Here is a 22,314-nt window from a genome sequence, read left to right on the forward strand (position 1 = left end):
TTGCACCGGCCTAATTCTATCCTAGCGCTTTACCTAAAATATTCCATAACTAAACGTGGACGGAATGTTTTGTTCGACGTGTCATTCAAAAGTGATAACTTTTGCATTTCCAATCAATTAAATGCAAAAGCTATTTTTCGGGTTGAAAAGCTTGAAATAAGCACGGGAAAAACCACTATAACATTCCCGCCAACACAAAATGCCATCATTATGTCAGGCATGGCCGGAGCTATAAAAAAAAAGATTTTGATCCCGTTTTTGCCACACTAAAATAATTGAGCTAGCTGGCTCCCTTAAGAAATCGCACATGTAAACAGGGCGACGTCAATAACAATACATATCAGCCATAATGATTTATCCCTCATTTTTGCGAGGTATTTAGCTGTTTCCTGAAGGCGTGACTTCTCAATTGACCGTATACTTCAGTGTTCGGTTCACTAAAGCTGTTATCACAACGGCATCACGCCTGCTCGGGTTATGAATACCATTCCTCAATTTGATAGTTGCATAGTTGTCCAATAATGCATCACTAAGTACTATTGCCCATTCCTTCCTCTGTACAGTAGGGCGATCATTTACCCTATAAATACAATAAACACTGCATGAAAAAAATCATGTTGACTCAGGAATAAAGGGGAGGAATTCTCCAAATACCGGTGACAAAAAGCATCCTGATCCCCCATGAATTCAATTCAGCAACAATGAATGTCCATATTGAAGGAAAAAACCGCATTAACTTCCACCATGGCCGTCAGGCAAAAGGGTACACATAACACGTACACACACACACCCAACATCGTTTGTTTATGGTGTCAACCGAGGATTCTCTATTGTTCCTCTTTCCTTTTCTTTGTTTATACTTTTTAAAAACTTTTTTGCAACAGCTGTGCTCTCATTGGTTTTGTACACGTTTTCTAACCGAGGAGTCCTCGATTTGGTTCCTGTCCTCAATTCGTCGATGATGTTGCACGTGTGTGTCCTCGATTTACCGTAAACAAACGCAGAAAGGTTACTCAACTTGTCTAGAAAACAATTGAGAAAGTATGAATTAAAAGAATGGGACATCATAATACAACAAACTTTACCATTTTTATCACTGGAAATCTTCAAATCATTTATTAATTCACATCCATCACTGAATAAGATAAATCATTTTTTTCAATAAATTTTATTTGAAATATGTTTGCAAGGCATACCCATATGTGATGCGATCAAGCTTCATGAGTCGTTTGTCGATCCTGGTCAATTTTTTTTTTTACAGATTTGAAAAGAGCACAATCTCAGCATTACTGATGGGAAAACCGCATGCTGATACCCTCTTAAAGTTAAAAAGTTATGGAAGTCAGAACACCAAGCAATGTGTTTCAGTGATGGGATGAAGTGGTCCTATTTTTGCCTGTATCTCCACATAAAAATTCCCGACAAACGACTCATTTAGCTTGATCGCACCACATATTTTAGACAGACAGCTGTGCTCAACACAGATTGCTATGTGATGTACATTGATTGTACACAACGTTTCCTCTAACATTGCTCAAAATGGTTATGCTTCAAAAATAAATAAAAACCAACGACTTTCACCATAAAAACAACACCCTCGACCACACTAAAATAAGAAAAATACATAAATATCATCACTATGAAGACGGTAAACAATACATTGATACAAATATTTTGAAAAAATACTCACTATACCTGTACAGAAGTAATAGAAGGCTCTCAATGAATCTAAAAAGCAGAAAATAAACAGTACACAAACTATATGGAATGCAGTACAATATGTGAATATTTGATGCAAATGCTGAAAACAGTTTAGCTATGAATATAAGAATATATATATCCTGATTAATACGTATAGTAAATATGGTTTATGTGATATATAGTACAAGTTCTTTGGGTTTAAAACACACTTGGTTCGAGAACATTTCCAGAACAACCAGTTTTTCTCCCAAATTCTCGCAGTGTGTACATATGCATGTACCAGATCACTGAGGCTTAATATGAGTTCACTGAAAAAAATGTGTTCACACAATGTTCCGAGAACAAAGATGGAATGAAATTTGTTTAATAAACCTTGTGTAGAACACATGGGTAGTGAGACATTTTTCCTGTCCCTGTTACATTGCTAATTTGTCATTCAAGTATAATTACGAATGACTGCAAACAATTTTTATTTGTTGGGTAGGTACATATAGTTCATAATCAACTATTCATAATCACTCTTGGAGGATGACTGCATTAAGGAGTGCATCAGAATTATAAAACCATACATGTACATCTCAGATGTAAAAGCGACAGGCAAAGAAATTATCGAAAAAAATATACGTTTCTTCTTTGCACGTACATAAAGGCTGCTGTGGATATAAATTCCCCTGTGTGCTTTTCAGCTCATGAATATTAACTGCGGAATACACTCAATATGGACTTATGCACCAGCACTACAACAAGTTAGTCAAACAGACACCCTAATACCCCATAACTGAAAGAGGCACCCTCAGATTTGAATGGTCTGGGTAATATAAAGAGTCCCTGTAACTCTTTACAAGTCTCTCCCCCCCCCCCCAAAAAAAATGTTTGCTTTAATAGTATAAATCACTGAGTTTAAAATAGCACACTATAAAAATGACATGGAATGACGTACATGTTCACACTTTTATCAGGTAGTGGATAGTGTTGTAAACACCTTGAAAATATTTTATATCCTGTAGCACGAGTCTCCACTATGGTCTCAAGTACCATGTACATTGTACCCAATGCCTTTGAATTAACGGTATGCATGCTACAACCTGCACTCGCACAAAATGAGTTCTTCAGGGCGTGAAGGACAACTCCTGACTGACAATGGCACACAGTTGAAGAGCCCCAATTATTATGCCACAGGTTCCGGCATATTGTACTAAATAGGTTCAACCTTAATATCAGAATCACTGATGACGCCAACACGTTAGTTAGACTGTGTCCGAATTATTTGGCTATGTCTTGAATTTACACACGTGTCTATGGCAGCGGCTGCAGCCGCTTCCCATAGACTCGTGTTTAATTTCAAGCCGTAGCCAGGTTATACCGACAAGGCCTTACAGTTGACATGCACTGGATGAATTGCACCAGGCAATTTTGACTGCGATTCACAAAACTGTGCACTAAATTAGGACCAATAGACCAATCTAGTCAGCCCCGCCCACTGCACATGTACGTGGGCAACGACACGAGCCTCTCAAACACCAAACTGCGTGTTCCAGCAATGCGCGCGTGTTCTACGCATATGCATGCATGTGTCTGATGTTTTGTGCACGCATGCTGGACATTAATCACGGTTGTGGTTAATCTTGGCCCAAGACGTCAGTGATCAAGAGCGATAGTTGCATTGTTGTGTAGCGCCCTTGTGCGAATGTTTACAACCGTTGGGCGAGCCATTCAACCTTTTCTCGATCACTGATTGGTTCCCTAGGAAAGCCTAGAGAGAAATCATAGGAAAAAGTTAAACCGCTGAAACGATATGGCCAAGACGTTAGTTCGAGTAAGCCCGCTGATCTAATTGTGCCATTAGAGGGTGCACTATCCACTATCGATTAATAGCGTCTTGGGCCAGGACTACATGTAGGCTGTGGTCAACACGCAATGGGGCGGGGCTGAACTGATCGGTCTGTTACAAGGAGCTGCTTGTTGCAAAATTGCCAGTCAAAATGTCTTACATGTATGTATTGAGTGCAAACGGTTAACTCGGCTCTTTTTTATGTGCTAAGCACGTAAAAACTGCTAAGCAATCCCATCTCTGAGCCAAGTAGACATTCACCAATTGAACATTTATCTTGATTGAAAAAACACCATCTTACAAGTTGAGAGACTTATAACAGACTCTTTGCAGAACAAAGCCATAATTTTTCTTAAGTTTAGTTATAAATACCACTGGTTAACCCATTCCACACTGATGTTAAATGTTAGAAAACTTAAGCCCTTTGTAAAACCTGATAAAGAGTTTCCACGGTCACTCTTGAAAATCACAATTGATGTCACAAGAAGGAAACCTGAAATTAATCAATGGCACACTGACAGTGAAGTAATTAAACCCGATCCTGTAGAATGTAAATTAGGATTTTACATACTGAATACTGCAGCCTTTCAAGGCACTCGAAATGGCAAATTACAGATTACTGTTATCGGAAGTTGGTTCACAGCTCTAGCACATCTTTGGTAGAAGAAAGCCACAGTACTCAACTACGACAAAATACTGTACATGTAGGTACTTCCAGTAAGACACACGTACATTAACCCTAACTCCCTAGGCCTTTTTGCTAGGATGTAGCCTCAATCCTGCAAAATCCTCCAATTGGCCTCATGGAAAAATAGCATATAGCCTCAATCCTGCAAATTCCTCCCCTACATGTATTTCTTGAATATGGTCCATGGAGGGGTGACCACTGCCTGAATCCTGCAAAATCCTCCGGCTATGACTGTCAATAGGCTGAGGCAGAGGCAGTGACATCGACATCCTGGAGCAGTGCGGAGGATGTCAAGTATAATCAAGGGCTAAATTTATGCACGGCTGAGCATAAACAACACAAGGTCCGGCCCAAGACCTTGACACAGTGCGTACTCCGAAATCAGCAACGCACTTTTGCCATGTAACCTCAATCCTGCAAATTCCTCCAATTTGCAAAAAGGATTTTGGAGGATTCAGGGCGGTTAGGGTTAACAGGATGAAAGTGCTTTTTGTGTCTCATTATTTCTGCTAAAATCTTAGATATTTGTTGTAATTTGTCAGGAATGTTATTCCCTCGTACTGGGTGTAGTCATTACAGCACAGAGTGGTATAATAAGTGGATCAAAACAGAAGTTTACATCGCCATACCTTGTTGTGTTGCATGCACCTGGTGTTTTGAAGTAACAAATACAGGTATATAATATACTTTGTATTTAGTCTAAAAATACTGTATAAGGAATAAAGAATACACTACACTTTTGTACAAGCATGAATAATGTCTAGATGTAAAACAGAATATAAAAATATATAAATACATTGTACTTTTAACCACCGTACATGTATACGACAATGGTTGACAATCATGTACATGTACTGCTTAATACTACAAGGACATGGACCCCACCACAAATTTAAAATTGAAAACAAAATCTGTTTAACCATTTTCTTATTCCTGTAAATTACATGATTCTGTTAACTACTGGTACATGTATATACATACATGTACATGTACGTACCGGTACCTTCAAATATGTGTACTTTTATCCTTGTTAAACTCCCCCAGCAATTTTGATAAAAATTCTCCAAATGGAAATGGCAATATCTTTTGTACTTCCAACTTTCGGACCCCATATTAACTATTAAGTGACTGGGTTGAGCTTCCCTAAATCGTACAACATGTACATCGATCCTCCAAAACCTGGTGGAATTTGAAGGAACTTGTAAGTTTACAGACTTTACAAAGGTATTTGGTTGTACAGTTTTGAACTCAAATGTACATGTACATGTACATTGTACATGTACACAAATGTACAGTATAGTGTGTACATGAAGAATCTGGAGAAAATCTTAGTATTACTTAAATACATGTAATAGCGATTTCATTCATGTCACAAATATACTGGTACATGAACATGTATGTTTGCAGTTAAACCTTTTGTATACAAACTTGACAGTTAATTTGATTGTTTTATAACATTCTATTGAAGTGCTCATATCCACAACCACCTAACTTTTCAACATTAAGCTTACGCTTCCCCTTTTCTTGAACACCAAAACTTGGGAATGGATGCTCATGGATGAATTTAATTTGTAAAATTAAAAACAAGTTGGAGCAGGTGTTGTTACATCCGTTTAACTCAAAAACGAAAAAAAAAATACAAAGTGTAGTCTGTAGAAGAATGTTTTTAGATTTACAGAACCATATAGAAATGCAGAACAAGTGGCAAGACTGATGCTCAATTGCAAACGTATGTGAAACAGGTAGATACATTTGTGAAAAAAACCCTGTTAGTGTTTGTTTTAATGTTGAAAAGTGCACTTTTTTTTCGAATAGATGTTTGTCCTGTCAACCGTGAAATCTTGATCAAACTCCAGGTAGTCAAACTTCTTTATTACTTGGGCTCAATGTATGCAAGGAATAATAAACACAATTGTAATGTACATACCGGTACATGTACAATGTATGTACATTTTGTACATAGTATGCTGCCTTTGACAGTAAAATGGCCAAATAGAGGACAACTCAATTAATACTCAATCAGAAATTCCCCACATCAAAATCGTGCGAAACCAGCACATGGTTGACAACAGCTCTATTGAATCAACTGTTACATACATGTAGGTACAATTATGTGCTTGAGGGACCCTCACAATCGTTTTTATATTGCTGTGTTTGTTATGGCAAAAAGACTTCATGTTTGTGAATGAGGGATGACATGCATTTTGGATATGTGCTGAACCGCATCGCGTCCCAAAATATCCGCAACTTTTTTTTGCGAGGCTCTAGCATCGCCGCGGACACACGTACCGCCATTATCTTTATACCATTTTAAAGCTTGGAATCTTAACTTTATCCCCGGCGAGTATTGGTTTGATTTTCACAAGGGTTTTGAAATTATTCGTGTTCAAATAAAGGCATGTCAAAAACAAACTCAACTGATTTGAAAGGAAAATCACTCATGCACATTCATGTCATGCATACATGTACATGGAAATGCTTCATCAAATTCATGATGTGACAATCTCGTTGCCTTATACTTTCTTTGTTTCCGATTCTTTCTGATCCACGTAGACTACAATGTACACCTTAAATACATTCACATTGTTGTTCTTCGTTTCAAATGCAATGTGTTTTAATATAAATCAACTATTTTTGTTGTTGCTATTTCAACAGCTTGTTGAATATCTAGAGTTCGTCCATCTGATCATCTGATGTACCGCGCATCATCGATTTCCCTTGAAATCGGTTAGTTTGTTTTGACATGCCTTTATTTGAACATGAATAATTTAAAAACTCTTTTGAATATCAAACCAATACTTGCCAGGGATAAACATAAGATTCCAAGCTCTAATAATGCCGATACGTGTTTCCGCACCGAGGCTACAGCCTTGCAAAAAAAGTTGCAGGTATTTTGGGATGTGTTGTTCATGTACTTAGTACATGTATGTAAATGAGATAATATGGCAGTTTTTATTATCTTAAGTCAGCATGTGACTCCATGTGATTATGCTCTAAGCAGAAAATAACTACCCAACAACAAGAATATCTTTTGGTATATCAAATAAAATTCTGACTTTATGGATAAATAATGAACATGTACATACTATGATAATACTTTATGCTATTTGAATGGAATGTGAAAATCTCATTTTATTCTGAGCTTTTCAAGCTCAGAATGTATGACTCCCAACACAGCATCCTCCACTGGATCTCTGTTACTGTCTCCTAATGCTGAATCCTCGGAGGATATTGTTCCAAACCTCTCGCCCTTCCCTGTCACGTCCACCTTGTCTCCACCGAATTTCTCAGTGTTACTGTTGTTGTTGTTAGAAAACGCGTAGTCTCTCACCGGCAACTGCATTCCAACGAAGGAGACATTGGGCGACAAATCAATTCTTTCAACTTTTTCCGTTGGGGAGGTGGCCTCCTCGCTGTACATGCTGACTAGGGCACGCACGCCCCTCACCCGCGACTTGGTGTCGTACAGGTTGTTAGCGTCACCGTTTCTGCTTCCCTCGTCACTCGCTACGTCGTCCACAACGATGCCCATGTCTTCTGTGCTGGCATTGCTGCTGTTCTTGCTGCCTGTGCGCCCCTCCTTGCTGCTCATTATGTCCAGAGCATCATTTGATTGGAGTGGTAGTGAAGGCGACACAGGATCATCTTGGGGGTAATCCCTTGGTGGAAGGTCCTCCACTGCTGAGATAATCCGTGAGCGTCGGTTGGCTGGCTTTGGTTTGGTGGGCGGTGGAGGCTGCTTGGTAGTGGTACTGCTTGCAGAATGGATCGGATCGGTGTCTGGAAGGTACATGCTATTGCGGAAGAAGCCACTAGCGGGCCTAGAGTCTGACTGCCTAGGGCTGACAGTGTGGTCATCGGGAACCGATGGTACCGTGCTGTGCATAAGCCCAGGCAATGGCGTCTTGCTTTTATCTCTCATAATCCAATTTGCCTCGGAGTCTGACTCCTTCTCTGGCTCATTATCATCGACATCATCGCCAAGGTCTATATCCATACTCTCATTGATTATGGAGTCCAAAAACTCCAATGTGTTCTGCTCGTCTGTTGGCAGTGCAGAATCTGCCTGGTCTTCTGGTGACTGCACAACTGACTGGTCTCGTTTCTTGGCCAGTGTTTCCTTGACCTGCATCTTGAGATTGGCCATCGTTTCTCGTACCTCAATCTCACGCAACTCCCTGGCCGACTCGGTCGAGGGCAGCATGCTGGATGGTGCATCGGCATTGTGACTGCGATCCACAATCCTCTCCCGTGGGTGAAAGTCGGGCCCAAAGCGGTCCAGGAAGGGGTGAACATCCCTTGAATGCTGGAGGTGAGAGGGGGGCCCGGTGTAGGACATCTCAATACGGGGCTCTGATGACAGATCCTCCCCAAGGAAGTCAATCGTCTGTTGAGTTCTGGTGAAGTATCCTGGAATCTGCGAAGAAAATAAGAGACAAACAAGTTTACTGAACTTGTACAGAAACCACCGAGTTAAGGGACATGTATCAAGCTTTATTCTGCGACAATCCACATAACCTTGAAGCAACAACTTAAAGGGAATATACAACATTTGCAAACATCGAAAAATAAAACTACCAAGTTTTTGCGAAATACCTTAATAGGATGTTGGTAAATGACAGTCTAAAGCATCCTGTAAAATTATGGCACTTGGTATACTGTCATTTTCAAGAAAAGTGGTATTTTTGTATCAATTTCCAACGCTGATCGGCCGATCAGCGTTGGAAACAACTGCCTTTTTTTTTAAATACTGGCCCCAATTGACCATTGCATTTGTTTGCAATCGATTACAAACCTATGAACGGGTACGAGCCAGCTAGACTGGTTCCCTGACCTTACAATTCCCCAATGTATGTAAACTGCTCTGTTTCTTCTTATATGGAGTCAGGGAACCAGACTACAGGAAAATGATCGTTTTTCTTGGTTTTTATAGCATTTTCAAACCCAAAACCTCAAAAAAGTCAGTGTAACTATATTTGCTTTATATTTCCAACCCCCCAATTCCATCCATTTCTGAAAATTACAGCAAAAGCAAATGATGTATATTATCTTTAACTAAAACAACAATCATGGTGCAAATGTACATTTATGTATGGGTCAACCTATAAATGTGGGGTCCACTTTTTTTCCCTGTCCCTGTTACATCTGACATCTACAGTATGATTTTATAATTCAGGATGCAGTCCTCAATGCAGTCATCTTCCAAGAGTGGTTATGAATAGCAGACTACCTACCCAACATATAAAAAGTCGCTTAAGTAATTTTTGCATGTAATTGTACTTGAATGGCACACTACAAAGTATCAAGGCAACATAGACAGGGAATGTCACATTTTGAACCATGTACAATTTACGTAACAATCATACAAGTGAGGGTTAAAGTTCTATTTCTCAGTAGGAATTTGAAATAAAATTTAAAACAAAATATGAATACATGTAGTTTCCATTTTCTTTGAGAGTCTTTCACTTCAAAATGATACATGTATGTACATGTATACATGTATGTTCAAAAGGATTTGTTCTGTTTTTCCCAGCTAAAGTTCACAGAGAGATACCTATTCTTCAATTTGGAAGAAATTCCTGTGCACAAAGACAAATAATTTGTTGCGAATAAAATCCTTCATTTTGCCGATGTTTTTTTTATACAACTGAAGCTCTGTTCAACCTGTGTTACACTGCCAACAAAGGTATGCTTGTGATGGGGGCATTCAATTCACAATGGACCGAAACTAGTTTAGGGGTCATAACACACAAAATAGAATCATAAAAAAAATCCGAAACAAACAGACAGCGTTCATAAATTACATGCGTATGGCTGGTATTGTTAGACAGTAGAATTTTGTTCAAGAAATCACGCAGTGTTGTGTTCAAAGTACACGCATACATAACATGTACTTGTGGTATAATGTACATGTACAGTGTACGCATGTCAATGTACAAGCACATGTTTTGCTCATTCTTGTGCAAAGCACTAGAAAAAGCAGTTTGAAAACACACAAACCTAATTCATTGCTTCCAATGTTCAGATTTCAGGCTCACTCTGTGCATGCACAACAATCATTAGGTATGCAGAACCATGTAGACATGAAACAGATGTGCTACCGTTCTGTCCACAGCACTTAATGCAAACTATACATGTACATTTATACGCAGAAAAGAACTACATGTGCCAGTAGCAAACGTTACACAACAAGCTCCAACTGATATCTGTGGATTTTTGGGGGCCTGCCTTTATTCCTAGAGACAATAATACAGGAGGTACATGTACATTTACAATGTGCTTACAGATCTAGCTCCTGAATGTGAACCATTGGAGCAAAACATTTATTTGAGTTCTGCAGACACCCATCCTTTCTCCACATGCGTTTTTTCCCCTTATTGCGCCTTCATCTATTTTTGGCAGCATGAAAGCTTCAAATGGCCATTCTGTCTGCTAACGCAGTTGATGCTTTCAACTTTCAAGGAAAGCAGATTTGATCAGATAAATATGTAACCAGTATATGTTTTTAGAATACAGGTGTGCAAAACAAAAAACACCAAGGTTTTATACCAGGAGGACCAATGACTTGTCGCTTCAGTTGACAAACGGACAGGATCAATGGATTTTTCCTTCCCTGCTGTTATTCAGCTCTTGAAGTGATCCTATGGTGTGTACTAGACATACAAATACCGAAAACAACATCCTATACAAAAGCTTGTTACTCCAAGGTGTCTAGTAATAAGAATATTCAAATTTAATCCACAGCAATGCAAACGTTCAAAACTGAAACTGCCAAATATTATGAAATATATCCTAATAATAGCACATAATAGGATCATCCTGTGAATTTTCCGCGTGATATCATTGCGCCTAGTATGCTGTCACTTTCATGAAAAGAGGAATTTACTATCATTTCCTCACAATGGTAGGGACCAAAACATTGATCACAAGAAAAAATAATTCGATTTTCAAAATCAAACACTGCTCCCAACTGACTGACTTAAAATAAGTTTGCAATTGATTACACACACCGTATCAGTTATTTTCCCGAGTGACAAACATCACACATGTACCACAAAAGTGTGCAAGTGGTCAAGCTACATGTAGAAATCTTTTTAAGCTTGAGTCTACATTTGCTTTCATCTTACCTCTTGAAGCGAATCAATGTAGCTTCCGGAGGACAGAAACGCCCTCTTTCGCAGGTCTTCAGACCTGGAATGAGTCCCGCCCATGATGCTGCTTGGTTGGTTCAGTCTTATGATATCCTTACTTCCATCTTAAGTGTAGGCTCTGTCTAAAAAAAAAAAAACAGAGAAAGGGAACATTTTGTATGCAATGAAAGAAAAAATATTGAAAAAATTTTGGGTCATGGATTGGGGGGAGGGGTTGCCAGGCTGTGTTCATGATGGGACTGTGGAGTGCTGGGCAGGGGTCAGTCTGAGTTTTGTGGGTGAGGGCAGGGATTTTCTAGGCCAAGTTTGGTTGGTGCATGTACATGTACAGTTGTGTATAAATGTACATTGTAGGTGCCCTAGGTTGGTCGCTGAGGTACATGTGTGTAAATTGGTGAGACCAGAGTTGCTTGTTGTGCTGAGGAGGGTACACATGTATGTTGAGGTTGTTTGTGCTTTCCCTTTTTCTGACATTTGTAAAGAAGCAGTAACAGCGTTATTTTCATGACTTGAAGTGACCCAACAGGATATGGCCCAAACTTTCGGAGGTGGGGATGCCACTTGCTGGGCTGGATATCTCTGCAGTGGGGCTAGGGAATGATGGGCATTACTGGATATGATTCAGTACAATCCACTTCGGTTATGTGGGTGTATTTTGTGGTACATGTATTGAAACTTTTTGTAATAACTTCATTGACAGTCAGTCAATGCAACTATATTAAAATCACTTGATTTTTGGAAACAAGAAACATTTCAAATATTCATTGAAAAAAACATTGAAACAAACTGAACAATTTAAGGATTTCATCTCTCCTCCTCCCAAAAAATAAAAGAACCCTCAGGCATTCAAGTAAACTTCCAATACTTTAAGTGCATGCCAGACAAATAGAATGCAGCATAGTGCTATTACCCATCTGGTACAATTGTGGTCCGAAAATTTGGGACTCTCAATACTGCGTAGTGTCCCAAAACTTAAGGCATTGAAAACATGCAATACAAGAAAATAGACTAGCACATGAAACAACCAGTCCAACACCGCTTCAGTACTGCATCAAACAACTGTCTGCTGACTATGCCAAAAGAAATATCCAGAATGTCGGGTACTAGGTCACTATCTATACACATTTCTCCATAGTCAGGCACCAGACTAATGACACTGAATGAAGAAGCCAGTCTTGTCAAACAGTTGGCCCATGGATGGACATGTAGTCTAGTCTTTAACCTCATTTTGAAATCACTTGACTTCCCTCTCTTGAGAAAGCCACTGCCAAATATTGACGAAAAGTCTCCTTTAAAAATTGACTTTGAGTCTTTAAACTTGGTTGGTGAAATACTGAGGACCATTTCTTTGCCCAATGACAGTTTTGGAGAAACTTGTTGGCTGAAGAGTGAGTAAACCTGGCTTCTATCTTATTTTTCATCGTTTTGAACACTTAAGGTCCCAGTCTGGTACATTTGTATAATTATAAATGATAATAATTGTATGTACATGTGCGAACCTTTTTTACTGTTAATATTTAGTTGTATATTTTGAAGTAATATTTAATGGTATTTAATAAAGTAAGATAGATAGAACATAGCATACATGTACATGTATCTTAAGTAGAATTGTATAATTCTAAATGAAATGGATATTTATTTATGATCAGAACTTTTTTTATCTTCCAATGGTTTTTTTTCAGTGTGCAAACCTTTTCTAATTATTAATATTTAGTGATAGGCCTATATTTTAATTATTCACGAGGCACAAATAATATGCCTTCTGCTTCTGCTTGTACACTGTACATGTTGCGCCGAAACTACGAATCAACGGAATTGTAAATACGGTGCGCTGAAACTAGGAATCTCAATTTCGTTATCGTATTTGTAAATCCGCTAACTGTGTTGTCTCGCTCACGAACAGCATGGTGCGGCCAGAAAACAAGATTATTTTCATCATTATTTATGAAGTGAAGGGCCCAAAAAATAAAATCTCAGGTGTTAAGGAATTTTCGGTAGATGGGTCAAGTAAAACTACGCTGAGACCGAGTGATCACACAGAGTAACGAACAGAGATGGCCAACTCACTAGACCGCCACGGTGGACTAGACTTGCTGCCAGTCTCTCTAGTCCACGTTTAAAAAGATAGAGGGCTCCAAAGGGGAGATGAAATCAATAGGCTACAGTTAAAGATTTTTCCCTTTCACTCAATGGTTTCATTCTTTGCATTGCGTTTCCAAACGAGCTGGTTTGTTTTGTATTTTTCTCACTGACTGTCTAAGTATTCAAATAAATTTCAAAATATGAGCCAAGAAGTGAAAATGTCTTAATGTTTTTATTGCTTTTTTCCCCCTATTATTTATGACTACCGATTAATGGGCACCTTTTAAAAACAGTGTTCCCAAGATAATCACAATAAATATTTTTGAGGGAAATTTGGGGCTAAAATGACGATGACAGCGCGACGACAACACGCGACCTGAAAATAAGATGGCGATCACCGCGCAATGTACCATGAGCACACACGGCGCGCTGAATCTCAAGACACAAACCGCGCAGGAAAATTGTGATTTCTACCCCAAGAATCTGTTCAAAATTGCAAAACGAGTGTCATTAGAATTGAGAAAAGTCTGTTTTTTATTGTAAAGCCAAAGGACAAAAGGTGATTTTTGAGCAATAAAAAAACATTTTTGATGCAAATTTGATCGAAACAAAACAGGGGCCCTACACTTCACGATCGCCGTTGGGTCACTGAAGGAGTGAAGCCATGGAAAAATAAGCGATGGTCAGATATGGGATTACATGATTCATTGATTGGGAATCTTTCCCGAAAAATGTTGAAATGACTTGAATCTGGGACATTTAAACTCACTAAGTAATTACTTTAGGATAAGAATTTAGATTGAGAGAAACATTTCCAATTTTGTTAGAAAACACTGAAACTACACTCGACTTTCATATAGATGTTGTGCCCATTCTTGAAAATCACGCATTCTCGAGAATGGGTGTGCACATTCTTGAGAATGTGCAACTGGATCCTTGCTCAATCTTGGCAAAAAATAACTCTTCCAGATTGAGCGCACATTCTTGAGAATGCGCGACAAGATAACGGTCTTGTCAATGCCGAGCACCGGCTGCGCTTGGCAAGTCTAGCTGAATCCTCGTTCACTGATTCTTAATAATTATACTGTTGCAACGCAAGGCGCTGAAAAGTACATGTAGAGTGGATATGAAAAGTATACGCGTATTGGGGGAGGGGCAGGGGAAAAAAATAAGAATAAATAAGAAAGAATTCAGATTTTTGGGATAATAAAAGAGGGGGGGGGGGACGTAAGAATGAAGAATGTGAAGAATGAGAATGAATACTGCGACATACCATAGTGCTAATGCTATTTCCCATTTAAATTGCCACCAATTTATTGTTCACACCCCACCATAACGTCGCAGAGCTGGATTCTATCTAGTCAAAAGAGCAATTTTGGCAGCTTCTGGACATCGTTTTTTTTCGTGGCATGCATATGATACATACAGGGACTTGTACTTGTCTAGCCTAAACAAAGCACTTCCCAGACTAGTTCCCAGTCCTCCGTTATTACAAAACTTCCCATAAGTAGGCAGGAAAAAGCAATAATAACAGGTTTAATATGATTCAAATTATCGTAGTTATACGAGTACAGAAGCATAGAACATTTTCTTTCCTCTTTATATGAATTGTTTCCCTTTTAACCGCTATACAATTCATTTAACATAATTATGTCGTGCAATGTTTGTTAAGACTGGGCAAAATTCATAAATTGTGCACGTGATATTCCCACCCAATCTTAAGAATGAGCGCTCATTCTTAAGAACGCGTGCTCGTTCTTAAGAATGGGCGCTCATTCTTAAGAATGCGCGCCCATTCTCGAGAATGCGTGATTTTCAAGAATGGGCACAACATAGACAAAACAATGATAGGCTTTAAATAGTATATGTACAATTCGAATTGGCGTATGTATGGCCGCTTTCGAGTCAACTCGTACCTTGGGCAACTCGTACCTTGGACAACTCGTGCCTTGGACAACTCGTACCTTGGACATCTCGTACCTTGGACAACTCGTACCTTGGACGACTCGTACCTTCAATTAAGACGACTCGTACCATCAGAATAAAAAGTAGAGTACGTGCGTAACATGACTCCGAAACGATACGATTCTGTTCAAGCCAAAGTTAATTTTTATCCCACAGAACCACATTCAATATCTAATGGCTTTGCCAGGCAGCGTGATTTTCCGCGTTGGGCCTGCCGCAGGCATGGCAGGGCAACGAAATTGACTGCCGGGCCGGCCTCCGAGGGCGCGAGCAGCGGTCGGTCGTGCGCGGTACCGATGCCGGTGACTCGGAAGCGGCCGGCCTGCGCGGCGCGCGCGGCATCGCCATTCTGTTTTTAATGGAATTACATGTACTTGTACATTCCTTGTGCATATTCAACGTTTGATTCGGTAGCTAAGATAACTTGTGAAATAAATTTTAATATACTTTTTTTTTTTCTTTTTAGGTTCTGGATTTGGCAAGGACCAGATGACATCGACAGTTTATTCTTTTAGTTTATTCTTTTAGTGTATGAATTTAAATTGTTATCTAAATTTAAATCATTACATTTTCTTTCTTTTCTTTCTCATCTATAGAAGCGTCGCTCATCTATTGAATTTTACAGTGGAGAAACTTCAGATGCGGATTTGATGTGCTTTAATTATGCAATACAGCCTAACCACCTTAACTTCCTGTTTCCAGGGCGAGCTTTATTAAACTAAAAATAAATTCCTCTTTTGGGGGGAAAGAGAGCCCATACCAAAAAGATATTCGCTTTTATTTTAATAAGCAGTCCACTTTCAATGAGTTACGGTCCACTTTATTCAGCCTCGGATCATTATCCTGACTGACGGTACGACTTGACTTACGCGTGATGGTACGAGTCGTCTTAACTGAAGGTACGACTTGCCGAAGGTACGAGTTGTCCAAGGTACGACTCGGTATAATGACGTCGAGTTGAAGGTACGAGTTGTCCAAGGTACGAGTTGCCCAAGGTACGAGATGACCTGTTACCGCGATTACCGTATGGCCGATGGGTACTTGGTGTCGAAAACACACGAACTTACCATTTTCACCCACGCTGCACTGTCTGTCGTCTAGCCACATTAAATTTGATGCCTCGTCTTCGACTTGTTTCCACTGCAAATAACCCAATCTATACGCTTTGAATTAATCTCTCTTTATAGTCAGGTGGCTTAGATCTAATTTTCGTCAAGATCGTGACCGACTGGTCCAAAGCACCAAACTTGGCAGATAGATTCTTATAGCCCTAGAGAAGATATTTAGAAGGGGTGACACCTGAAATTATTTTGGGAAGGGTGCCTTATTTGCATAAATCGTTAATCCCTGACGTGTAATATATTTATTCCCATATTTGGGTATATTTCCATTTTTTTATTTTTTGGAAAAGTGTATTTTGGGGATTCTACTTACTTATCTTTACTTAAATAACATTTTCCAAAGCATATAAGTGACTGAATAATTATGAGGACATAGTAACGATCCAAAATGGCTACTATTATGACCTAAAATTGCGCGCATTTACCTTGTCTCCAGATATCATCAATTAGTCTTGCCAAACATTAGCATTGATGAACTTCAAATTCACCAAGTAGCTTACTGGTACAGCTACCCTATTAAAACCTTATGCAAAATCATGTGAACTATGATAACATTGTGATATTAAGCCCAGAAAACAAAAACTGGGGAAAAACGAGGTGTCCATAAATTAGGCTAACAAGTAGGTGAATGGTTGCCTAACATGGAACACTGGAACAAGTTCAAGAAAATTCCCCTAATTATTGTTGAGAAAACGTTTTGGCGTAGACAAAATTATTGTAAACAACAATAATCTCTTATTTAGGGGGATTTTGTTGAACTTGTTTAAGTTCCCACGTTACCCTTCCCGTACTAGCCCAATTTACGGACACCACATTGTCTCCCCTTTTTTGGTCTTTTGGGCTAAGCATCAAAATGTTATCAATTTTCACTTGATTTCCCACTTATTTTTGTTAGGGTAACTATGCCAGTAAGTAACTTTGTTAATTTGAAGCTCATCAATACCCACGTTTGGCTAGACTAGTTGATGATATCTGAGGAAAAGGTAAATGCGCGTAACTTTAGGGTAAAATAGTAGCAATTGTGGTTCTTTACTATGTCCTCCTAATTATTCAGTCACTTATATGTTTTACAAAATGTTATTGAAGTAAGAATATGCAAGTAGAATCACCAAAATACACTTTTCAAAAAAATAAAAAAATTAAAATATACCCAAATATGGGAATAAATATATTACACGGCAGGGATTAACGATTTATGCAAATTAGGCACCCTTCCCAAAAGAATTTCAGGTGTCACCCCTTCTAAATATCTTCTCTAGGGCTATAAGAATCTATCTGCCAAGTTTGGTGCTTTGGACCAGTCGGTCACGATTCCGACCATATGCCACCTGACTATTAACAGATAAACTTTGTAAAAAGCCCCACATGCTCTATGCACAGCCACCGGTGCAGGTGAAGGTCTCTAAAAAGAATACTTTCAATGCCTTCTAAATAATTTCACGTCCACTTCAACAATACACACGGTTTTGTTTTTTTACGTTTTACAACAGCGCTATACGATGGTATGCATGCATCATTGGTTTCTTTTGTATGCATCGAGGTCGGTTACCCGTGATAGCTTTTTCTCCGCACGATATTGTATGATGACTCAAGTAGTGTAGACTGCGTATTTGACCCTGGTTTTTTGTGGAGGATCATGATCCTCATCGAGGATCATATCGGTAACCCCGACGAGGATCATCAGAGGGGATGTGGCTGTGGGGAGGTGACGTCACGGATCGATAGACAAATCGATAATGAGGTGGAGATAAGGGTTTAATGAGGATTAAAGCGTTTGCAGACAAAAGTATAATAAAATGGTATGCGGAGGATCAGGATAGCGTATCGAGACACTGTGTGTGAATGTGGACGAAACAATATTTTAACCCAATTCGTGGATGAAGGCGAGTATCGATAAACACAGTTCTCAATATACATGTACTATCATCAATTGAACTCTTTTTGTATTTATTTATTCGTTATTTTTTTTTTTTTTTATAAATATATTTGTACGTATAGCATATTTTTTTTTTCTGCACAAAACAAAACAAAAGTAGGGTTTTAGAAGAGACAAACAATAACATTGAAGTAGCACACATCGAGACGTACTAAAATTACAAAAAAGTGCACACAGAACACGGACACGAACAATAATATCAAAATACACTTAAAACATAAAATAAAATCAAACGCGCGCACTTTTCAAACGAATCTAAAAACGTAACTAGAACAGTCATCCATCTGCAGACACAAAAGGACTGAAACTGAATATTAAAAGCCACGTATATAAGCGTTATATCCTTTAACAATAAAAATACACACAACTTAATAAAAGACGACTCGGGGTGCCTAAAACCAACCGGAACTCACCAGAACATTCCTTAAGTGGTCAACGGGCGATATACAGTTTTCAAGTATTTTATTCGTAACCACTGCAATCAGTAAAACATGCGTGTAATTACAATCAATGCTTAATTTACTATGAACAATATTAGTAAAAGAAAACAAATCATTATAAAAACAATAATAATGATAATAATAATAAATAAAGATACAAATTAAAAAAAAAAATTAATAAATAAATAAAACAAAACAAAAACAATTAAAAAAAAAGAAAAAGAAAAGAAAAGGAAAAGTATTAAAAGAATGCTAAAATAATTAAATGTACACCCATTGTCAATTAATTCGGTTAAGTTCGCAGATAATTAACATATGATGAAATAGCCAGCAAATTTCGTTTATGATCTGTAGCTTTATTTATATAGTCAGTCTGTCCTTTAGTTAGAACAACGACAACAACAATAATAATACTGAAGAAGGTACTTTACCATCCCGCCCAAACACATTAAACGCGTATTTGCTCATCAACTCTTGCGAATGAATCGTACTTTGTTGTTTGTTCATTACATTACTTTAAAATACAAAATAGGCTACCTTAGGTCTTAAAGATCTTCCGTGTAAGTTACGACCATAGCATATATGGGGACGAAATAATACCGTATCACAATGGCCTTTGTATTTGGATGGGGAATCCCTATGACGTCACACTGATGAGTCATCGATGGACGGCAAACAGAATGACCAGTCCAGACTTGTCCGGTCGTCGAGTCCGAATTCGCGGTGTTTTTAAATATCTCCATGTACACAGCCTCCAGTGCCAGTGACGTCACAGTGATGATTCAGAGATGGACGACAAACAGGCTGACCAGTCCAGACTTGTCCGGTCGTCAAGTCCGAATTCGCGGAGTTTTTAAATACATGTACATGTACATGTATCTTCATGCACACACGATCAGCGGTGTGAACCATTTCAACGTTAGGTAAACGTTTGGTGTGCATCGGCAAGGTGAATGAATGCAGTTTATATATGCAGTTGATTTTGATTTCATCACGACGATCGAATTAATCTCCTACACAAATTCAAAGTAAGTTTATGTCTCACGATATAATTATTATCATCAACATTTTTTTTCTCTCTTTTTTTTTTGGGGGGGGGGGGGGGCAGTCCTTTGTTAATGATTTAGCAAAGTCGGCGTGATACATTGCACATGATAACATTTTGTTGGAATCCGTTTCAGAATTTGAATAATCTTCATCGAAATCTTCGTCTTCATCCTGCGTAGATTCAGGTCTACAGTTTTCTATTTCCGAATCTTCAAATCTACGCTTTTTTAAAATCAGGTTAAGAATGATTCACATCAAGGTCCTCCACTTTAATTTCCTCATGACAACATTTTGTTGGAATCGTTTGGGTGATAATTGTCCAAAACAATTTTTTTTTTATTACCTCAGGGTAGGCCCATATCCTCTCGATGCAGTTTTACAAGGTACGAACTGTACTGTTTTCTTTTCTACCAAAGGCGTTACAGTAAACTATTATTTTAAAAATTACAATAGTCTTTCTTAAACTACTAGTCTTCAGTCATCACTGTCTTTAATCAACGCTAGTCTTCCTCCAGATCTTGGAACAGTCCATCAAATTTGGATTGATGTTTAGGCATTATCCTGTTGAGGGCTGTATTTACTTCTGTGCCTTTATTTATTTTTTCTTCCAGATCTTCAACAATTTCTTGATGGGTATCGTTATCTTTCAAATGTAGGTAACTTGACAAAAAATCCTTGTAGTTGTTGAAAAAGCATCGCTTGACTGCCCAGAGTGTCTTCCTATTTGCTTTTTCATTGGCTTGATCTTCACCCATACACCCGTTGACGTACTTTTCATATTTCTCACTCCACATCTCTTCGGTGGCGTCTTTGGCGTCTTCCAACCAGTCTTGATATACGACATTGTCTTCCAATTCAGAACTAGACTCATCTTCATCCGATAATTCGTCTTCTTCTACCTCCGTTTCGGATTCCGAATAACCTTCCTCGAAATCTTCGCGTTCGTTCTGCGAAGATTTGGCTTCATAGTTTTCTATTTCTGAATCTTCAAATGACTCATCTTCATCCGAACATTCGTCTCCTTCTACCTCCGTTTCGGACACCGAATAACCTTCCTCGAAATCTTCGTCGTCATTCTTCAAAGATTCAGCTTCGCAGTTTTCTATTTCCGAATCTTCAAATAACTCATCTTCATCCGATAATTTGTCATCTTTTACCTCCGTTTCGGATTTTGAATAATCTTCATCGAAATCTTCGTCTTCATCCTGCGTAGAGTCAGTTCTACAGTTTTCTATTTCCGAATCTTCAAATCTAAGCTTTTTAAAATCAGGTTCAGAATTATCCACCTCAAGGTCCTCCACTTTAATTTCCTCTTCAGCATGTATATTTTCTATATGCCTCCGTAGGTTATATCTCCGTCCAAAGCTCTTGTCACACTTGTGACAAGCATTGGATTTGACTGCAGAAATAGCATTCATGTTGAGTCTTTGAAGGTAAATCTCTGAATGGCAAGAAACGGATGAAAACATTTGATATGTAGCTCCTTTGTTTTCATGTCTTACTTTCTTCTTGCTCGTTTGCTCTTTTCTTGCTCATTACTTGCTCTTTTCTTGCTCTTTATTTGCTCCTTTGTTCTTTTCTTGCTCTTGCCTTGCTCATTTTTTGCTCTTTTGCTCTTTTCTTGCTCTTTTCTTGCTCTTTTCTTGCTCATTACTTGCTCTTTTCTTGCTCTTTCTCTGCTCCTTTGTTCTTTTCTTGCTCTTGCCTTGCTCATTTCTTGCTCTTTTGCTCTTTTCTTGCTCTCTTCTTGCTCTTTTCTTGCTCTTTGTCATTGTGGTAGAAATTTCAATATTACGACCATGCATGTACAGCACTGTTGCCAAAAGTTTGGATTTTCCGGAGTCGTAGTTTTATCATGTTTTGATTCGGTTTGTTTTGCTTTGTTGTTTTATTGGTATTTCTGCCTCTTTGCTCGTAAGGGTGTTTGTTTCATTGGTTTATTTAGTGTTGTTTGGTTATTTGTTTGTGAAAAGTTTGTTGTGGCGGGGAGGGAATTATATATTTGATGCATAGGCCCTAAATGTATTTGAAGCGCCAAATTATTTTTGTTTCTTATTTTCATTATTACTATTTTTTTTAAGAACAAAAAAAAAAAAGGAAATGAATGGTGTCTTTCTGAAACAACATTGCAGTAAAGAGTATCATCACTTTTCTTGGCGTAACCGTAATATATTATAATGAGTAGAAGGTACACAAATTATGATCCGAAAAAAAAAAAAATTCTTCCGCGGACTTTTTTTTTATACTATTTAGTAGACTGTTCGGAAACGATAATGTTCAGCGAAGCAATCTTTATATACATTATAAAGAATTTTCTGTGCTATTTTTAGAATTCTATTTTTAGAATTAGTT

The 22,314-nt window shown here is 38.4% G+C and overlaps 1 protein-coding gene across 1 annotated transcript; it reads right to left on the reverse strand.

Annotated features, from left to right (window-relative positions):
• Positions 1-6,688: 6,688 nt before the first annotated feature.
• LOC119741521 lies at positions 6,689-16,602 on the reverse strand. Its single transcript, XM_038217306.1, has 3 exons — positions 16,486-16,602; positions 11,348-11,493; positions 6,689-8,637 (listed from the first exon to the last, which is right to left on the reverse strand). The coding sequence occupies exons 2-3, from the start codon at positions 11,429-11,431 to the stop codon at positions 7,348-7,350; spliced, it is 1,374 nt and encodes a 457-aa protein (XP_038073234.1). The 5' UTR covers positions 11,432-11,493; positions 16,486-16,602; the 3' UTR covers positions 6,689-7,347.
• Between the last annotated feature and the right edge of the window lie 5,712 nt (positions 16,603-22,314).

Source organism: Patiria miniata, unplaced genomic scaffold (assembly GCF_015706575.1).
Source record: "Patiria miniata isolate m_02_andy unplaced genomic scaffold, ASM1570657v1 HiC_scaffold_5, whole genome shotgun sequence".
In the NCBI taxonomy this organism is placed as follows: Eukaryota; Metazoa; Echinodermata; class Asteroidea; order Valvatida; family Asterinidae; genus Patiria; species Patiria miniata.

What these genes read in the sequence shown, in the direction of transcription:
- LOC119741521 (XM_038217306.1), bottom strand. Translation starts at nt 11,431, where the DNA reads ATGGGCGGGACTCATTCCAGGTCTGAAGACCTGCGAAAGAGGGCGTTT. An exon ending in ACATTGATTCGCTTCAAGAG is followed by an intron (nt 8,638 to 11,347) that starts GTAAGATGAAAG and finishes TTTTCTTCGCAG; the next exon opens with ATTCCAGGATACTTCACCAG.